The sequence below is a fragment of the Chiloscyllium plagiosum genome, chromosome 33 (assembly GCF_004010195.1).
Source record: "Chiloscyllium plagiosum isolate BGI_BamShark_2017 chromosome 33, ASM401019v2, whole genome shotgun sequence".
Taxonomy (NCBI): Eukaryota; Metazoa; Chordata; class Chondrichthyes; order Orectolobiformes; family Hemiscylliidae; genus Chiloscyllium; species Chiloscyllium plagiosum.
Window position 1 is genome coordinate 38224486 of NC_057742.1, and position 20710 is coordinate 38245195.

At 42.0% G+C, this 20710-nt stretch overlaps 1 protein-coding gene across 17 annotated transcripts in view; it reads left to right on the forward strand.

The window, feature by feature from the left end:
- LOC122540026 (protein TANC2) overlaps positions 1-20710 on the forward strand; it is a 1063581-nt gene that overhangs the window by 821624 nt on the left and 221247 nt on the right. For all 17 annotated transcript variants that reach the window (XM_043675319.1, XM_043675327.1, XM_043675320.1 and 14 more), the window contains one exon: positions 17014-17147. In XM_043675319.1, the coding sequence (XP_043531254.1) occupies positions 17014-17147 (134 nt within the window). The remainder of the gene's footprint in view (positions 1-17013; positions 17148-20710) is intronic.

The window sequence follows — 20710 nt, forward strand, 5'->3', positions numbered from 1 at the left end:
GTTTAGCACCTCTCCGATCTCCACACGGTCCACCTTCAACTTCCCACTTCTGTCTTTGACTGGCCCTATTCCTATCCTCATCATCCGCTTATTCCTCACATACCTATAGAAAGCTTTAGGGTTCTCCTTTATTCTATTTGCTAAAGACTGCTCGTATCAGAGATACGAGATATAAGAGGTATAAGAGATAGGATTTATAATCATCTAGAGAGTAATAAGTTGATGAGGGATAGTCAACATGGTTTTGTGAATGTTGGGTCGTGCCTCACAAACCTTATTGAGTTCTTTGAGAAGGTGACCAAACAGGTGGATGAGGGTATATGGATTTCAGTAAAGCGTTTGATAAGGTTCCCAATGGTAGGTATTGCAGAAAATATGGAGGTGTGGGATTGAGAGTGACTGAGCGGTTTCGATCAGAAATTGGCTAACTGAAAGAAGACAGAGAGTGGGGATTGATGGGAAATGCTCATCCTGGAGTGTAATTACCCGTGGTGAACTGCAAGGATCTGTTTTGGGGCCAGTGCTCTTTGTCATTTTTATAAATGACCTGGATGAGGGCATAAAAGGATGGGTTAGTTAATTTGTGGGTGATAAAAAGGTCAGTGGAGTTGTGGACAGTGCTGAAGGATGTTGCAGGTTACAGAGGGACATGGTAAAGCTGCAGAGTTAGGCTGAGAGGTGGCAATTGCAGTTTAATGGGGAAAAGTGTGAGGTGATTCACTTTGGAAGAAGCAGCAGGAATAAAGAATACTGGGCTAATGGTAAGATTCTTGGTAATGTGGATCAGCAGTGAGATCTCAGTGTCCATGCATGTAGAACCCTGAAAATTGCCACCCAGTTTGATCGGGTTGTTAAGAATGCATACAGAGTGTTAGCTTTTATCGGTAGAAGGTTTGAGTTTCAGAGCCACGAGGTCATGTTGTAGCTGTACAAAACTCTGATGCGGCCGCACTTGGAGTATTGCTTACAGTTCTGGTCACCGCATTATAGGAAGGATGTGGAAGCTTTAGAAAGGATTCAGATGAGATTTACTGGGATGTTGCCAGGTATGGAAGGAATAAGTTTTGAGGAAAGGCTGAGGGACTTGAGGCTGTTTTCATTGGAGAGCGGTGACTTAGTTGAGACGTGTAAGATAATTAAAGGATTAGATGGGGTGGACAGTGAGAGCCTTTTTCCTTGGATAGTGATGGCTAGCACGATGGGACATAGCTTTAAATTGAGGGCAGATGTCAGAGGTAGTTTCTTTACTCAAACTAATAAACGTGCGAACGCACAACCTGTGACAGTTTTAGACTTGCCAAACTTTAGGGCATTTAGATAAACATATGGATGAAATGTATAGGTTAGATGGGCATCAGATTGATATCAAAGGTCGGCGCAACATCGAGGGCTGAAGGGCCTGTGCTGTGCTGTTATGTTCTATGTTCAAGAGTAATGCCAAATTTGTAACAGACCAACTTATTCTCACACTATTTCCAGAGAGTGAATTTGAAGTCGGTAGATGGAAAACTGAGTTTGGAATAGGATTGATTTTCAATTGCTTCAGTTTCCCCCAAATTTAATCCGAAGGCATTTGTAGTATTTGATTTGATTTGATTTGATTAAACAGTTTGATAATTTAGCATGATGGAGCAGTTGAGTGAGATATGCTGAGGTAGAGCCTTATACCATCATCATACGTATGCAAACTAACACTGATTTTGAATGATGTCAGTGAGCATGTATACGGGTAATGAGAGGGGTCAAGATTAGAGCGGTGCTGGAAACACACAGCAGGTCAGGCAGCATCAGAGGAGCAGGAAAATCGACATTTCAGGCAGGAGCCCTTCACATGTAATGAGAGGGGTCAAGAATAGATTCTTGAGGAACATTTTGGTAATGATGCAGGAAATTCTTTGTCCCAAGGAGTTTGGATTCTCAGTATCGAGTCATACAGCACAGAAGTGGACACTTCGGTCCAAATCCTCCATGCTGACTAGGTTTCCCAAGCTAAACTAGTCCTGTCTGCCTGTGTTTGGCCCATATCTCTCTAAACCTTCCCTTATCATGTATCCGTCCATATATATTTTAGATGTTGTAACTGTACCCGTATGTACCACTTCCTCTGGCAGTTCATTCCATGTACAAGCCACTCTGTGTGAAAAGGTTGCCCCTCAGGTCCCTTTTAAATCTTTCTCTTCTCACCCTAAAGTTATGCCCTCTAAGTTTTGAAGTCCCTGACCCTAGTGAAAAACCTCTTGCTATTCACCTTATCTATGCCCATCATGATTTTATAAACCTCTAAGTTCACTCTTCAACCTCCTACTCTCCAGAGAAAGTCCCATCCTACTCAACTTCTCTTTATACCTCAAACCCTCCAGTCTCAGTAACAACCTTATAAATCTTTTCTACACCCTGTCCAATGTAATAATATTCTTTCTATAGCAGGGTGACCAGAACTCTGCTCAATATTCCAAAAGTGGCTGAACCAACGTCCTGTACAATTGCAATATGATGTCTCAACCCCTGCGCAGTTATGTCTAGCATGCCAAATGCTGCCTTAACCACCTGACTACCTGTGACACAACTTTCAAGGAACTATACACCTGAAACCCTAGTCTCTCTGTTCAACAACACTCCCTAGAGCCCTACCATTAACTGACCATGTTCATCTTACCAAAATGTTACACTTCACATTTATCTAACACTCCTCAGCTCATTGGTCCAACTTATCAAGATCGTTTTGAATCTTAGCTAACCTTCTTCACACATTCATTGCCTACTGGCCTAACTCTCTATACCTGCCTTTGGCCCAAATCCCGTAAAATCTCTGCCTTACAAAAATGTATCTATCCCAGTTTTAAAATTCACAACTGATCTAGTATTAACGGCCATTTGTGGATAAGAGTTCCAAACATAGAGTAATAGAGATGTACAGCATGGAAACAGACCCTTCGCTCCAACACGTCCACACCCTAAACTTATGCCCTCTAATTCTGGACTCCCTGACCCCAGGGAAAAGACTTTGTCTATTTACCCTATCCATGCCCCTCATAATTTTGTAAATCTCTATAAGGTCACCCCTGCACCTCCGACACTCCAGGGAAAACAGCCCCAGCCTGTTCAGCCTCTCCCTGTAGCTCAAATCCTCCAAACCTGGCAACATGCTTATAAATCTTTTCTGAACGCTTTCAAGTTTCACAACATACTTCCGATAGGAAGGAGACCAGAATTGAACGCAATATTCCAACAGTGGCCTTTGTGCAAACGTTGTTCAGTATATTCAAGGCAGAACTTGATGTAGAGCTCTTTTATCCCAGTGTGGCATTCTTTTATTCCAGTATCTTAGAGGTGGTCCTAGACCTCCCAGCATCAGTATGTTTGGGAATCAATCACTGACCTGTCATTGACTTACAGAACTATATTATGTTGCTATGTATCTGAAAAATTAATTTTGACAGTTTTGTTCAGACTGTTTGAATCTCTAGGTTGATTAGTTGCAGTTTTAACCTTCTAGGGATTCTCTAATTTTTTCCATAAAATTCATAACTTGTTTTGTCTACACATTTAACTGAAATGGTGAGTGTCTCTCAACCCCTTCAACTGATAACCTGTAAGGTACATGAAGCAAACTGCAAAATACCCTTGAGTACGAAAGACTAGACTTGACAGGGGCTGTCACAAGAGAATAAATATGGACAATCTATCAAAACCATTGTGGAATAGATTTGGGAAGTACATACTCAAGTTCAACTAAGATCAGAATATATACACCTGTTACAACGATACAACTGCTGCCCCATGTTAAAGAAAACATGTTTATAAAACTTTACTTAGAATTTGTCATTCGTTTTGGCAGCAGTCCATAATGTATACTGAAGATGCTGAAGAAAATAATGTAGTGATTTGAAATTGCATACAAAACAGAGAACTGAAATAATGTATGATAGCAAGAAAGCTACCAGTAGAAGATAAAATGTTCAGTGATTTGAATGACGATCAATGCGTCTCACGATATATGTACGATACTAACATAGCCACTTAATGATTATTTATTTTCTCTTCAACTTTGCAACCTTTCCAACTTCCCTTTCTTTCTATCATTGAACCAGTATCAGGATTTACAGCCATACACTTCTCTTCACATTCATCTTTTATTCTATATTTTATCAATAGAAACTGAGATTTTGTAGATGGACTGGGAAGTTGAAAAGCAATAGATCATTCTGGATGGGTTAAATGGATCCCCGATTAAATCTGTGAGACTTATAAAGCAGGGAAGGCTTTGTCGAGGAAGTCGATAACCATTTAAGAGGTTCTAACAGATATAGAGATCTACAGAACAGCAAATGGCCCTTTGTGCTGGTCAAAAACAATCACCTAACTATTCTAATCCCATTTTTCAGCACTTAGTTCAGCATCACAAGTGCTCATTCATGATTTGAATGTTGAGGGTTCCTGTTTTACCACCACTGATTGTAGATTCCCACAACCCTCTGGTGTAAACATTTACACTCACATCCCCTGTAACCTTCCTGACCTTAATCTGTGTCCTTGGTCATTTATCCCGCCATCAAGGAGAACAATTTTTTCCTTACTACTCTGTCTATGCCCCTCATAATTTTATACCTATGAATCATGTCCCTCCTCAGACTCCTCTGCTCCAAAGAAAACAACCTAGTCTATCCAGTCTCTCATCGTAATTAAAACTTTCAAGCCCAGGTAACATCCTTATAAATCTCCTCTGCACCAATGCAATTATATCCCTCTAATAATGTGGATTCCAGAACTGTAAACAATAGACTAGTTGTGGCCTAAGCAACTTTTTATACAATTCCTACATTATTTCTTTGCTATTAAACTCTGCTTTGGCTGATAAAGGCAAGTATCTCATATGCGTTCTTGGCCACTTTATCTACCTGCCCTGCCTCTGATCCTCGATGCTTCTCAGGGTATTCATCATGTATTACTTTGCATTGTTTGTCCTGTGCAAGCGCATCACATCATACGTATCCAAGTTGAATTATTTGCCACTGATCAGCCCATCTATATCCTCCTCTAATCTAAGGCTATCCTCCTCACTCTTTGCGATCCCAGCAATTTTCATATCATCCACAAACTTAGTGATCAACCCTCCTGCATTCAAGTCATAAATCATTTATATGAACTGCAAAGAGCAAGAATCTGTGGAACCCTGCTGAGCACAGGCTTCCAGTCACAAAAATACCCATCAACCATCACCCTCTACTCCATGCAACTCAGCCAATTCTGGATCCAGTAAGGCTTGGATCTCATGGACTCATATCTATGCTGTCAGTCCCCCATGTGAAACCTTCCCAAAAGCCTCACTGAAGTCTTGGTAGAATACTTTGAATGCATTGTTCTCATCCACATACCTGGTTAACTCTTCAAAAAATTGTTCATAAGTTTATAAGATGTAGGAGCAGAATTAGACCATTCAGCCCATTGCATCTGCTCCACCATTTGAGCATGGCTGACATGCTGCTCACCCCCATTTTCCTGACTTCTCACCATAAATTTTCAAGATCTTTCCTATCAAAAATCTGTCTAACACCTCCTCAAATTTACTCACTGTCCCAGCAACCACTGCAGTTTTGGATAGCGAATTCCACAGATCCACAACTCTTTGGGAGAAACAGCTTCCCCTCAACTTTGTTTTAAATTTACTATCACTTATCCTAAGACTGCAATCTCTTGTCCTCGCATGTCTCATAAGAAGAAACATCCTCTCCACGACTATTTTATCCATATCTTTCATCATCTTGAATACCTCAATTTGATCTCCCCTCAGTCTTCTAAATTCCAGAGAGTGCAGGTTTCATACGACAAACCTCTCATCTCTGGGATCAATCTAGTGAACCTCCTCTGAACTGCCTCCAATGCCACTACATCCCTTCTCCAATAAGGAGACCAAAACTGTGCACCATACTCCAGATGCAGTCTCACCGATGCCTTGCACAGTTGCAACAATACTTCCTTACCTTTATATTCTATTCCTTTAGCTTTCTTGATTATCTGTTGTACCTGCATGCTATTGTTCCGTGACTCATGAACAAGTACAACCATATCCTTCTGTACCGGACAACCATGAAGTCTGTCCCTATTTAGATAATAGGTCGCCTTCCCATTTTTCTGTCCAAAATGCATGAGCTCACATTTATGTTAAAAGCCAGCTGCCACATTTTGGTCCATTCTCCTAATGTATGTACATCCACCTGCAAGGTTCTTATTTCCTCATCTCAATTTTCTATCCTGCCTATTTTTTATGTCATCAACAAATTTGGTTATAGAGCCTTCTATCCCTGTATCGAAGTTGTTAATGTAGATTGTAAATAGCTGGGGCCCAAGGACCGAACCCTGTGGAACCCCTTTAGTTACATCTTGACATTCAGAAAAAAAAAACATATATGGGAAGCGAGCAATGCGATTGCTATGCCTCTGCTAATGATCTTTGCATCCTCACTCTCCACAGGAGTAGTACCAGGAGTAGTACCAACATTCATCTGAATGTTGTTCCTCTGTTCAAGAAGTCCCTAGGAATTACAGATCAGTCAGTCTTAGGTCTGTGGTAAGAAAAGTACTGGAAAGGATGCTGAGTGATAGGATTTATGACTATTTGGAAAAATATAGTTTGATTAAAGATAGTCAACATGGCATTGAGAGGGGCAGGTCATGCCTCACAAGCCTTATTGAGTTCTTTGAGGACATCATGAGACAAGTTGATGAAACTCGAGCAGTGGATGTGATGTATATGGATTTCAGTAAGACATTTGATAAGGTTCCCTATAGTAGGCTCATTCAGGAAGTTAGGAGGTATGGGATACAGGGAAATTTGGCTGTCATGAGACAGAATTAGCCAAAAGGAGACAGCGAGTGATAATGGATGGAAAGTATTCCGCCTGGAGGTCAGTGACCAGTGGTGTCCCGCAAGGATCTGTTCTGGGGCCTCTGCTCTTTGTACTTTTTATAAATGACTTGGATGAAGAAGTAGAAGTGTGCTTTAGTAAGTTTGCTGATGACACAAAGGTTGGTGGTGTTGTAGATAGTGTCGAGGGCTGTTGCAGGCTACAACATTGACATTGACAGGATACAGAACTGGGCTGAGAAGTGGCAGGTGGAGTTCAACCTTGACAAATGTGAAGTGATTCATTTAGAAGGCTGAATTTAAATGCTGAAACTTTATTGCTGGAACAGCACAGCAGGTCAGGCAGCATCCAGGGAACAGGAGATTCGACGTTTCGGGCACAGGCCCTTCTTCAGGAATGAGCAGAGAGTGTTCAGCAGGAGAAGATAAAAGGTAGGGAGGAGGGGCGTTGGAAATGTGATAGGTGGAAAGAGGTCAAGGTGAGGGTGATAGGTCGGAGTAGGATGGAGGCGGAGAGGTCAAGAAGAAGACTGCAGGTCAGGAGGGCGGTGCCGGGCTGGAGGGATCCGGCTGAGACAATGTGGGGGGAGGGGGGATGAAGAAACTGGTGAGGTCCAAGTTCATCCCCTGCGGTTGGAGGGTTCCCAGTCGGAAGATAAGACGTTCCTCCTCCGACCGTCGGGTTGTTGTGGTTTGGCGGTGGATGAGTCCAATGACCTGCATATCCTCGGTGGAGTGGGAGGGGGAGTTGAAATGCTGTGCCACAGGTTGGTTGGGTTGGTTCGTCCGGGTGGCCCAGAGGTGCTCTCTGAATCGCTCCGCAAGTAGGCGGCCTGTCTCCCCAATATAGAGGAGGCCACACCGGCTGCAGCGGATGCAGTAGATGATGTGGGTGGAGGTGCAGGTGAATCTGTGGCGGATATGGAAGTTTCCTTTGGGGCCTTGGAGAGAAGTGAGGGGGGAGGTGTGGGCGCAAGTGTTGCACCTCCTGCGGTTGCAAGGGAAGGTGCCGGGAGTGGAGGTTGGGTCGGTGGGGGGTGTGGATCTGACAAGGGAGTCGCGGAGAGAGTGGTCTCTACGGAAAGCTGATAGGGGAGGGGAGGGAAATATATCCTTGGTGCTGGGGTCTGTTTGGAGGTGGCGGAAGTGACGGCGGATGATGCGCTGTACATGGAGATTGGTGGGGTGGTAGGTGAATTTAAATGCTGAATACGGGGTTAAAGACAGGATTCTTGGTGGTGTGGAGGAACAGCGGGATCTTGGGGTCCATGTACGTAGATCCTTCAAAGTTGCCACCCAGGTTGATAGGGTTGTTAAGAAGGCGTATGGTGTTTTAGCTTTCATTAACAGGGTGATAGAGTTTTAAGAGCGGCAAGGTTTTGCTGCAGCTGTATAAAATCCTGGTTAGACTACACTTGTATCCAGTCTGGTCACCTCATTATATGATGGATGTAAATGCTTTAGAGAGGATGCAGAGGAGATTTACCAGGATGCTGCCTGGATTGGAGAGATTGCCTTATGAAGAAGGGTTGAATGAGCTAAGGCTTTTCACACTGGAGAGATGAAGGAAGAGAGGTGACTTAACAGAGGTGTACAAGGTAATGGGAGGCATAGATAGCCAGAGATGTTTCCCCAGGACAGAAATAACTGTCAAGAGGGGTCGTAATTTTAAGGTGATTGGATGAAGGTATGAGGAGATGTCAAAGGTAGGTTCTTTACACAGAAAGTGGTGGGTGCGTGAAATGCACTGCCAGCGGTGATAGTAGAGTCAGAGACATTAGGTACATTTAAGCAACCGCTAGGCAAGCACATGGACAGCAGTAAATTGAGGCTTGTGTCGGTTAGGTTGATCTTAGATGAAGATAAATGCTCAACACAACATCATGGGCCGAAGGGTTGTACTGTTCTATGTTCAATGTTTTTTCTCAACTCTCTGTCTTCTGACCATCACTTGGTAAGATATGATCTCCCCTTAACAAAACCATGCTGACTGTTTTTGATTAACCCTTCCCTCTTTCATGCCAATTAATTCTGTCCCTCAAAATTGCTTCCAATAGTTTCTCCACCACCTAAGTTCAGACTGAATGGCCTGTGATTTTCTGATTTATCCCTTGCATCCTCCTTGAATAACAGAATAAAGATGCATTTATAGGAAGACAACCTTAACTGATGGTGTGCCACAGGGATCAGTGGTAAGGGCACCATTATTTACAATAGATACTAATGACTTGGATGAGGGAAGTTCATAGTTAAGATTGCAGGTGACACAAAAATTAAGTGGGAAGGCTAATGGTGCTGCATTTTGGAAAAGCAGACCAGAGCAGGACTTATTCACTTAATGGTATTGTCCTGGGGTGTGTTGCTGATCAAAGAGACCTTGGAGTGGAGTTTCATAGTTCCTTGAAAGTGGAGTCAACAGGTAGATAGGATAGTGAAGACGATGTTTGGAATGCTTTCCCTTATTGGTCAGAGAATCGAGTTAGGAATTGGGAGGTCATTTTGTGGCTGTACAGGACATTGGTTAGGCCACTTTTGGAATATTGCATGCAATTCTCATCTCCTTCCTATTGGAAAGATGTTGTGAAACTTGGAAGGGTTCAGAAAAGATTTACAAGGATGTTGTCAGGGTTGGAGGATTTGAGCTATAGGGAGAGGCTGAAAAGAACTAGAATTAGAATCCCTACAGTGTGGAAACAGGCCCTTTGGCACAACAAGTCCACACCAATCTTCCAAAGAGTGACCCAACTAGACCCGTTCCCTCTACCCTATATTTATCCCTGACCAGTAACCTATACAATGGGCAATTGAACATGGCCAATTCACCAAACCTCCAATTCTCCAATTCATCTTTGGAGTGTGGGAGGAAACCGGAGTACCCGGAGGAAACCCACACAGACACGGGGAGAACATGCAAACTCCAAGAAGACAGTTGCCCAAGGCTGAAATCTAACCTAGACCCCTGGTGCTGTGAGGCAGCAGTGCTAACCACTGAGCTGTCGTGCCATCCATAATAGACTGGGGCTGTTTTCCCTGGAGCGTTGGAGGCTGAGGGGTGATCTTATAGAGGCTTATAAAATCATGAGGGACATGGATAGGATAAAAGGGCAAGGTCTTTTCCATGGGGGAAGAGTCCAGAATGATAGGGCATAATTTAAGGTGAGAGGGGAAAGATACAAAAGGGACCTCGGGCAACGTTTTTATGTAGTGTGTGGTGTGTGTATGGAATGAGCTGCAAGAGGAAGTGGTGGAGGCTGGTACACTTACAGCATTTAAAAGACATCTGGATGGGTATATGAATAGGAAGGGTTTAGAGGGATATGGGCTAAGTGCTGGCAAATGGGACAAGATTAGGTTAGGATATCTGGTCGGCATGGATGAGTTGCTCTGTTTCTATGACCCTACAGTGAGGATGACACGAAGAGTCTGCAGAGGGATATGGACAGATTAAGTGAGCGATCAGAAACATGACAAATGGAATACAATATGGCAAAATGTGAAATTGTGCACTTTAGCAGGAAGAATAGAAGAGCTCAAAAGCTATTATCTAAATGAGCAAAGATTGCGGAGAGTGGCAGCACAGTGAAATTTGGGTTTACTTGTGCATCTAAGGTGAAGGTAAATTCACCATCGTCCCAGTGAACCATAGGCTGCTGTCTCATTAGCTAGACAGATGTCTGTGGTGGTGTTAACCTGATGGTCACCACACCTCAGGTGTGATGAGAGGTTGAGAAGGAGAATCCTTCAGGGTAACCTCACCTGGTGCAGGAATTGAACTCATGCTGTTGGTATAATTCTGCATCAGAAACCAGCCACCCAGCCATTTGGACTAACCAGCCTAGTTATCAGGAAGAAGGATCAGTGGAATCAAAGTGTTAACTGTGTTTTCACTCCACAAATACTGTCTGACCAGCTGAGTTTCTTCAGCAATTTCATTTTTTTTTGTTTCAGACCCCCAGCATCTGTAGTTCTTTGTTTTATTATAAAAGTAAGGAGGTTTTACTAAAAGTATACAAGGTACCAGTTGGATTACTATGAACAATTTGGACCCCTTATCTAGGGAAAGATAATACTGGCATCCAGAGAAGGTTCACTTGGCTAATCTCAGGTATGGAGGAACTGTTTTATGAGGAAAGGTTGTGTAGTTTGGGCCTGTACACATTAGTGTTCAGAGGAATGAAAGGAAATCTTATTGAAACATGTAAAATTCTTATAGGGCTTGAAAGGGTAGATGTGGAGAGCTGGTGTCTCCTTGTGGGAGAGATTCAGATCAGAGGGCATAATCTCAGAATGAGCATGTGGAAGACTATTTTTTCCTCTGAGGGTAGTGAATCATATATGAAGGATGGTGCATGGACATTAATTCAGTTATAGAGTCCTATAGCGTGGAAATAGATCCTTCGGTCCAATTTGTCCATGCCAACCAAGTTTCCCAAACTAAACTAGTCCCATCTGTCTGTGTTTGGCCCATATCCCTTTAATTTTTTTTCTATTCATGTATCTGTCCAAATGTCTTTTAAATATTGTAACTGTACCTGCAATACTACTTCCTCTGGCTGTTCATTCCACATACAAACCAGCCAACATGTGAAAATGTCCCTTAGGTCCCTTTTAAATCTTTGTCCTCTCACCTTAAAAAAAATGCCCTCTAATTTTGAACTTGCCTACCCTCAGGAAAAGGCTCCTGCTATTCACCTTACCTACGTCCCTCATGATTTTTTAAGCCTCAAATACAGTCTCCCATCCCAGTGAAAGAAGTTCCAGCCTATTCAACCCCCCCCCTATAAATTAAACCCTCCATAATAGAAAAGAGAACAGGGAGATTGAAGTAACTGGCAACAGTGAGAGGAATGCAAATGGGACCATTAATAAGTCCCTTCCTGTTCATAGTGTTTGTAAATGATGTAGTATTTGAGCCTTTTTGGGGGTCAGTTAACTCAGTTGGCTGGACAGCTGACATTAACAGTGCGGCTTCCTTTCTCACGCGAGCTGAAGTTACCATGAAGGACTCTCCTACTCGACCTCTCCCCTCGCCTGAGGTATGGCAACATGATGATGTGGTGATGTCATTTCCTGTTCGTTTTCTGAGGGGTTGATGGTTGGTATCTAGATCTATGTGTTTGTTTATGGCATTGTGGTTGGAGTGCCAGGCCTCTAGGAATTCTCTGGCATGTCTTTGCTTAGCCTGAATTTGTTTAATCAGGTCAACATTGTTATTCCACTTGTTTGGGCATTCGCTAGACATTCTGGGTGACATTTCCAGAATGAAGAAACAAATGAAACAGACGTGTGTTCAATAAAACATGAGACAGGTTTAAATATTCTATCAATAGCAACCTTTAAATATAGTTAGGAGCTTCCTGGAAATCAATGCCTGGTTCAAGAGCAGATGCCAACTTATTTTTTAACCTTGCACACTCTCAATTATAGTGTTCAGAGTCTGAATCCTGTGATGCACACGGAATTACCTTTGGGACAGTGAAATTCTGAATTTTATATTTCATTTTTGTGCAGTATTTGAGGCAAAGTGTCCACATGTATCACCTGATATCAGTAGTTAAATAGGACTGAAATTTGATAAATTCTAAAGATGGATACTAAATCTAACATCTGTCATCTGTAATGTTTCAAGGTATTACTGAATTAACAGCTCAATATTTGTCTCTCAGACTAATTTAGAGTCATAGAGATGTACGATATGGAAACAGAGCCTTTGGTCCAACTCGTCCACGCCGACCAGTTATCTTATATTAAACTAATTCTATTTGCCAGCATTTGGCCATATCCTTCTGAAATCCTTCCCATTCATCTACCCATCCAGATGCCTTTTAAATGTTGCAATTGTACCAGCCTCCACCACTTCATCTGACAGCTCATTCCAGTACTCTCTGTGTGAAAAAAAGTTGTCGATTTTAAATCTTTCCCCTCTCACCTTAAATCTGTGGCCTCTAGCTTTGGACTCCCCTACCCTGGGGAAAAGACCTTGGCTATTCCCCATATCCGTCCCCTCATGATTTTGTAAACTTCTGTAAGGTCACCATCAACCTCTGATTCGCCAGGAAAAATAGCCCAAGCCTATTCAGCCTCTCCCTATATCTCAAAGCCTCCAACCCTGGTTACATACTTGTAAATTGTTTCTGAACCTTTTCAAGTTTCACAGCTTTTTGTCCTAAAGCAGGGAGACTAGAATTGAGCACAATATTCCAAAAGTAGCCAAATCAATGCCCTGTAGAGCTGCAACATAACCTTCCAATACCTTTACTCATTGCACTGACCAACCATACCAAATGCCTTCTTCACTATCCTGCGATTCCACTTTCAAGGAACCATGAACTTGCACTCCAAAGTCCCTTGGTTCAGCAACACTCCCCAGGATCTTACCATTAAGTGTATATGTCCTGCCCTGGTTTGCCTTTCCAAAATGCAGTATCTCACATTGATCTAAATTAAATTCCATCTGATACTCCTCAGCCCATCGATTCATCTGATCAAGGTCCAATTGTAATCTGAGATAACCTTCTTGTCTGGAATGAGCTGTCAGATGAAGTGGTGGAGGCTGGTACAATTGCAACATTTAAAAGGCACCTGGATGGGTAGATGAATGGGAAGAGTTTCAGAAGAATATGGCCAATTTTGGTGCCATCTGCAAACTTACTAACTATTCTTCCTATATTCACATGAAAATTATTTATATAAATGACAAAAAGCAGTGGACCCAGCACCTATCCTTGCAGCACACCATGTGCTAACAGACCTCCAGTCAAAACGTAACTGTTCATCACCACCCTTTGTCTCTGACCTTTGAGACAGTTATGTATCCACAAGACTAGTTCTCCATTATTCCAAGTGATCTAACCTTGTTAACTAGTCTACTATGTGGAACCTTGTCAAACATCCATATTTTGTATGCTCAGGCTGCATCTTTAAATTTTAAATGAAGTTTGTGAGCAAAGTCTTTTAAAGGCTTGTAGATATAAGTTGACTAGATGGTTGGCAATAACACCAATATCATGAATTTGATTCTCCTTCAAGCTGAGGTAGTCTTGGGTCCTGCCTCCTCCTCATGTCCCTGACAGAGACAGGCAAGTCTTCAGTACTATTGCTGGAATGTTGTCATGGCCCTTAGCCTTCACAGTATCCAGTGTCATTAGCTCTTGCTTGATATCATGTGGAGTGAATCAAATTGATTAAAAACTGATATCTGTGATGCTATGCACCTCAAGAGGAAATAGAAACTTTACATCAACTTGGCACTGCAGGATAAAGATAGATGTGAATAATTTGGCGTTGAGTTTTGCACTGATGTTCTGGGTTTACCCATATTTGAGAGTGGGGATAGTTGTGAACTCTCCACCTCCTGTTGTTTGCTTAATTGCCCAACAATTGAGCAATGTGTTAAATTGTAAAGTAGTTGACTGATATAGAGAAGGAGGGAGGTTCAGGCAGAGAGTTCCAGAGTTTATTTTGAGAACACCAGGATTAGGGAAAGGAATTGAAGAATATACAAGGTCAACATTGGGGAAATAGGACCAGTTAGGGCCAGGAGAGTTCAGAGATCAGCAGTGGTGAGGTCATGAGAAATTTGAAATCAACGAGAACTTTTAATTGGAACCATTGAGAAACAGGAAAACAAAGTAGGTAAGTGAGCGCAGGGGTAATAATAGAATCCCTACAGTGTCTAAACAGGCCATTTTGGCCCAACATGTCCACACCAACCCTCCGAAGAATATCTCACCCAGACCCGTTTCCGTACCCAATTACTCTACATTTACCCCTGACTCATGCACCTAACCGATACATCCCTGAACACTATGGGCAATTTACCATGGCCAAATCACATGACCTGCATATCTTTGGATTGTGGGAGGAAACTGGAGCACTCGGAGGATATTTCAGCTCATCCAAGCATGAATATTGAAGAATAATTCTGACAACACTGAGGAAGTGAAATAGAACTGGGTCTCAACTTGTAAATATTGGACCTGAATTCTGGTCATGAATCAGTCATTGAATTGTCATGTTTGTGGTGCTGGAAAACACAGAAGGACAAGCAGTATCCGAGGAGCATGAGAATCATGCCTTCTGCCTGAAACATCGATTCTCCTGCTCCTCAGATGCTACCTGACCTGCTATGCTTTTTCAGCAGCACACTTTCGACTCTGATCTCCAGCATCTGCAGTCCTCACTTTCTCCCACTTACCATGTTTGTTTATTTTGCTTCATAATGCCTAATATTCAAAATGTAATGAAAATAATTCTGGCAGATATGAAAAAGTGTGCTCTCTAATTCTCTTGAAAATTGAAAGAATCATTAGCATTCAAAGAGTTAAAAAGTTATTTACAATCCCAGCAGGACTGCCAACTTTAAAAAATGAATAATAGTTGCTGATGATATCTAGAATTACTCAGCAGCTTTGCAAGGTACTTTGATACGGTATACCTTGTATATGGAAGTTACGAGATTATTCAGACCTGCTGACCGGCACTAACTGACTGACAGTGCAAATTATTTGGCAATAGATCAATATCCCTAGAGAATCTCAAAATTAGCATTACCTGCAAAGCTTAAATTACTAGTATGAGAATTTTACCACAGCAAATAAAAATAACAAGATTGTTACAGGTTTGATAGTATACTAGTTTTGTTAGTATATTAATTTGCTGTATACTAGTCTTGATAAGGTTCTCCACGGTAGGCTATTGCACAAAATATGGAGGCATGGGATTGAGGGTGATTTAGTGATTTGGATCAGACATTGGCTAGCTGAAAGAAGGGAAATGTTCATCCTGGAGTTCATTTACTAGTGGTGTACCACAAGGATCTGTTTTGGGTCCACTGCTGTTTGTCACTTTTATAAATGACCTGGATGAGGGCATAGAAGGATGACGCTAAGATCGGTACAGTTATGGATAGTACTGAAGATAGTACTGTAGGTTACAGAGGGACATAGATAAGCTGCAGAGCTGGGCTGAGAGCTGGCAAATGGAGTTTAACGTGGACAAGTGTGAGGTGATTCACTTTGGAAGAAGGAACAGGAATGCAGAGTACTGGGTTAATGATAAGGTTCTTGGTGGTGTAGATAGTCGGTGTCCACGTATATAGATCCCTGAAAGTTGCCACCCAGGTCGATAGAGTTGTTAAGAAGGCATATGATGTGTTAGCTTTTATTATTGAGGGATTAAGTTTCAGAACCGTGAGGTCATGTTGCAGCTGTACAAAACTCTGGTTTGGCTGCACTTGGAGTATTGCGTACGATTCTGGTCACCGCATTGTAGGAAGGATGTGGAAGCTTTGGAAAGGGTTCAGAGGAGATTTACTGAGATGTTGCCTGGTTTGGAGGAAAGGTCTGATAAGGAAAGGCTGAGGGACTTGAGGCTGATTTCGTTAGAGAGAAGGTTGAGAGGTGATTTAATTGAGACATGTAAGATGATCAGAGAAATTGATAGGGTGGACAGTGAGACCCTTTTTCCTAGGATGTTGATGGCGAGCACGAGGGGACATAGCTTTAAATTGAGGGATGATAGATATCAGACAGATGTCAGAGGTAATTTCTTTACTCCGAGTAGTAGGGGCATGGAATGCACTGCCTGCAGTAGTAGTAGACTCGGCAACTTTAAGGGCATTTAAATGGTCATTGGATAAACATGTGGATGCAAATGGAATAATGTAGTTTAGATTAGATTAGAATCCCTACAGTGTAGAAACTGGCCCTTCGGCCCAACAAGTCCATACCGACCCACCGAAGAGTAACCCACCCAGACCCATTTCCCTCTGACTGATGTACCTAACACTATGGGACAATTTAGCACGGCCAATTCACCTGACCTGCATACACAGTCGCCCCAGGCTGGAATCAAACCCGGGTCCCTGGCGCTGTGAGGCAGCAGTGCTAACCACTGAGCCACCATGTCTTACGATCTTATTCTTCACAACCACCTGATCAAGGAGCAGCACTCTGAAAGCTAGTGCTTCCAAATAAACCTGTTGGACTATAACCTGGTCTGTGTGATTTTTAACTTGTGTTTTTTGATTTTTGATTTTTAACTCTCCAAATCGTACAAAAAATGTAGTTGCTTTTCCTTGATAATGTAATGACTAGCTTGTCTGTAGTAATTCTCCTAACATTATGGTACTCTTTTCATTCCTATAGATGCAGAAGGTAGCAGGGATCTACCACTTACACAGCCACCTCAGGCACATCCCTCTATTGCCAGTGGGAGCTGCCCTAGCACACCTGAACTCCGCCGACGCCAGGAAGAAGCCATGAAACGATTGGCCACACAGGTACAGCTGACAGATGAAATATGATAGCCGTTGAATATTAACTCATTGTAATGTTGGAAGTTCATTTTTCATTTTATATTGGCTTTGAACAGTTGTCAGCTCAGATTTTGAATAAGTTTGACAACTGTTAGATGCTATTTGCCAAACAATTTCTCAAAAACAATTTTAAAATCTTATAGCATTTATTGCTTGTTAGTCGAGAGTGAAATCTTTGCTGACAATCTTTTTAATTAAGGTGAATTCAGGTTACAATTTTCTTTTGCTCTCTTACAGTTTTGTCTATATTTCATGCCAGTTGGTGGTCCTAAAAATCTATTGATCACCTTGCATGAGTATCTTCCATATAAAATAGCATATCTGCAAAGCTTTATGATACATCAGACTACAGAATAATTCTTCAGTCTGGAAGAGGTGTACCATATTCTTCCTTGTTTCATCATCTAAGTTACTCTAATATTAAATAAAAATATAATTCTACTGGTGGAACTTGTTTCTCAAAAAACATTTAAAAATCTCACAGCATTTATACAAGTTTATTCTCCACAGCTCTGCGTGGGCACTCGTGGAAATACAGTGTGTCTGATTTAAGTGATGGTTATTATAACATAGTGGTGACATTGCAGTATTCTACTGTGTAACAAGAATGTTTTGTGTACAGAATTACTGTCCAGTTACTTCGAAGCGCATTTCAGCCAGCAGTTTTATTTAAACAGCAGCCAATGTACAGTAAAAGCCGTAGCCCATACTATTTACAGGGTATTAGAAGAATTTAGAATGTAAAATATGTGTGATTTGCTGAATGATATTTGTTTCTGCTTTCAGCGTACTTTAATGATGTTCAAACTTGTAAGTGTTGTTGTTTCTGCCTGAAATTAACAGAGTACTTACAATGCCATTACTGGCAATTTTCTATCTGCATTTACACGAAATTGTTTGCTCAATAAATCCATTTTAAACATGGATGCTTTAAGTGATGGGATTTGTATTTGGAAATGATTTTTTCCATTAATGAAGGCAATGCTTTATGTTTTTACACATTCTACTGGTCGTGTCAGCCACACATTAACAGAACTACATGGCCACTTTTGTGTGTAAACCTTGTTTGTTGACAAGACGTGCACTATCCATGCTCATGAACCCAATATACAATGCTCATTTAAAATTTAATATTTAAAATTCTCATCTTTGTTTTCAGATCCTTGATCTCCTTTCGCTATAATTTCCTGAAACTCCACAATTCCAAGATATTTATGCTATTTTTAATACTGGCCTTCTGAACATGAACAATTTTCATTGTTCCAACAGTGCTAACCACTTTGCCACCATGTGGGCGGCATGGTGGCACAGTGGTTAGCACTGCTGCCTCACAGCACAGGAGACCCGGGTTCATTTCCCGCCTCAGGCGACTGACTGTGTGGAGTTTGCACGTTCTCCCCGTGTCTGCGTGGGTTTCCTCCGGGTGCTCCGGTTTCCTCCCACAGTCCAAAGATGTGCAGGTTAGGTGAATTGGCCATGCTAAATTGCCCGTAGTGTTGGGTGGGTCACGCTTCGGCGGGTCGGTGTGGACTTGTTGGGCCGAAGGGCCTGTTTCCACACTGTAATGTAATCTAATCTAAAAAATTGTTCCGTGAAAAAGGAATTCCCACCCTAAAAATGCAGTATGGAAAGAGGACATTCAACCTGTGTTGTCTATGCCAGCTTTTTGCAAAATTAAATTTAAAAAAATTAGAATCCTTTATCTTTCCTGCATAGTCCTGAAATATTTTGCTTTTGAGATCATTATCTAATTCTCTTTTACATGCTACAATTAAATCCGTTTTCAAAACATACCCTGAGAGAGTGTATTCCAGATCTTAAACAACTTGCTGTTTAAAACGGTTTTCTTTCTTATGTCAACATTGCTTCTTTTTCCCAGAAGATCGTTGTCCTCTAATTCTCAATGCCTCCACCAATGAGAATAGTTGCCCCCAAATACTCTATTCAGAATCCTCATGGTTTGGAATACCTCAATCAAATCTCTTTTCAACCATCCTTTTCCAAGGAAAACAGTCCAACTTCTCTAGTCTATAACTAAGTTTCACATCCCCAAAACCTTTGTGAATCTGTTCTGCAGCTTTTCTATTTTGTTCGCAGCCTTCCTAAACTGTGGTATCAGGTTTGGAGGTGGCACTCGAGTTGAGGCTAAACCAGCGTTCCATACATGATTGACAAATTTCCTTTCTTTCATAAAACAAAACAAAGGACTGCAGATACAGGAGATCTGAAACAAAAACAGAAATTGCTGGAGAAACTCAGCAGGTCTGGATTAAGTTTGCTCGCTGAGCTAGAAGGTTCGTTTTGAGATGTTTCATCACCATACTAGGTAACATCATCAGTGAGTCTCCGGTGAAGAACTGATGGTATGGCCTGCTTTTTATTTATGTGTTTAGGTTTCCTTGGGAATGTGATGCCATTTCCTGTGGTGATGTCATTCCCTGTTCTTTTTCTCAGGGGTGTGGTAAATGGGAGCCAAGTCAATGTGTTTGTTGATGGAGTTTGAGTTGAAGTGCAATGCTTTTAGGAATGCTCGGCATGTCTCTGTTTGGCTTGTCCTACAGTGGCAATTCCTAGAAGCATGGCACGCCAACCGGAACTCTATCTATAAGCACATTGACTTGGATCCCATTTACGACCCACCCCCTGAGAAAAAGAACAGGAAATCACATCACCACAAGAAATGGCATCACCAACTCAAGGAAACCTAAACACATAAGTAAAAAGTGGGCCATACCACCAGTGCTTCACCAGATGCTCACTGATGACATTACTAGTATGGTGGCGAAACGTCTGAAAAAAACCTTCCAGCTCAGCGAGCAAACGATCATCCAGAACCTCAACCTGAGCTACAAATCTTCTCAAAACTTACTAACTCAGCAGGTCTGGCAGCATCTGTGGGGGAAAAAGCATATTTAATGTTTCAATGTGGTGGCCCTTCATCAGAACTGTTAACAGCTCAGAAACAAGTAGCATTAATGCTGAAGCCAAAGCCTGGAGAGGGTGGAGGGCTGGTGCTGGAGAAGTGAGAGAAGAGGTGAGTGGATAGGTGGAGATGGAACCCACAGAGAGAGAGAGAGAGAGATAGATATGAAATTGGTAGGTAAATAAGGAAACTATGGAGGCAAGGATAGAAGAAAAGCTGAAAAAGTGACAATGAAGAGCTAAGAGTAGGAGAAAATGGTGGCATGTATTGAATGGAACCCATATAATGTGATAATGGTCCTAGCAGTGTGTGAGAATTGATGACTGTGCTATGAGCGGCTAGGCAAAAGTGAGCACTGCAGATGCTGGAGATCAGAGAGGAGAGTGTGGTGCTGGAAAAGCACAGCAGGTCAGGCAGCATCTGAGGAGCAGGAGAATCGACATTTCAGGCATAAGCTGAAAAATGTGTTGCTGGAAAAGTGCAGCAGGTCAGGCAGCATCCAAGGAGCAGGAGAATCGACGTTTCGGGCATAAGCCGTTCTTCAGAAATGAGGAAGATGTGCCAAGCAGGCTAAGATAAAAGGTAGGGAGGAGTGACTTGGGGG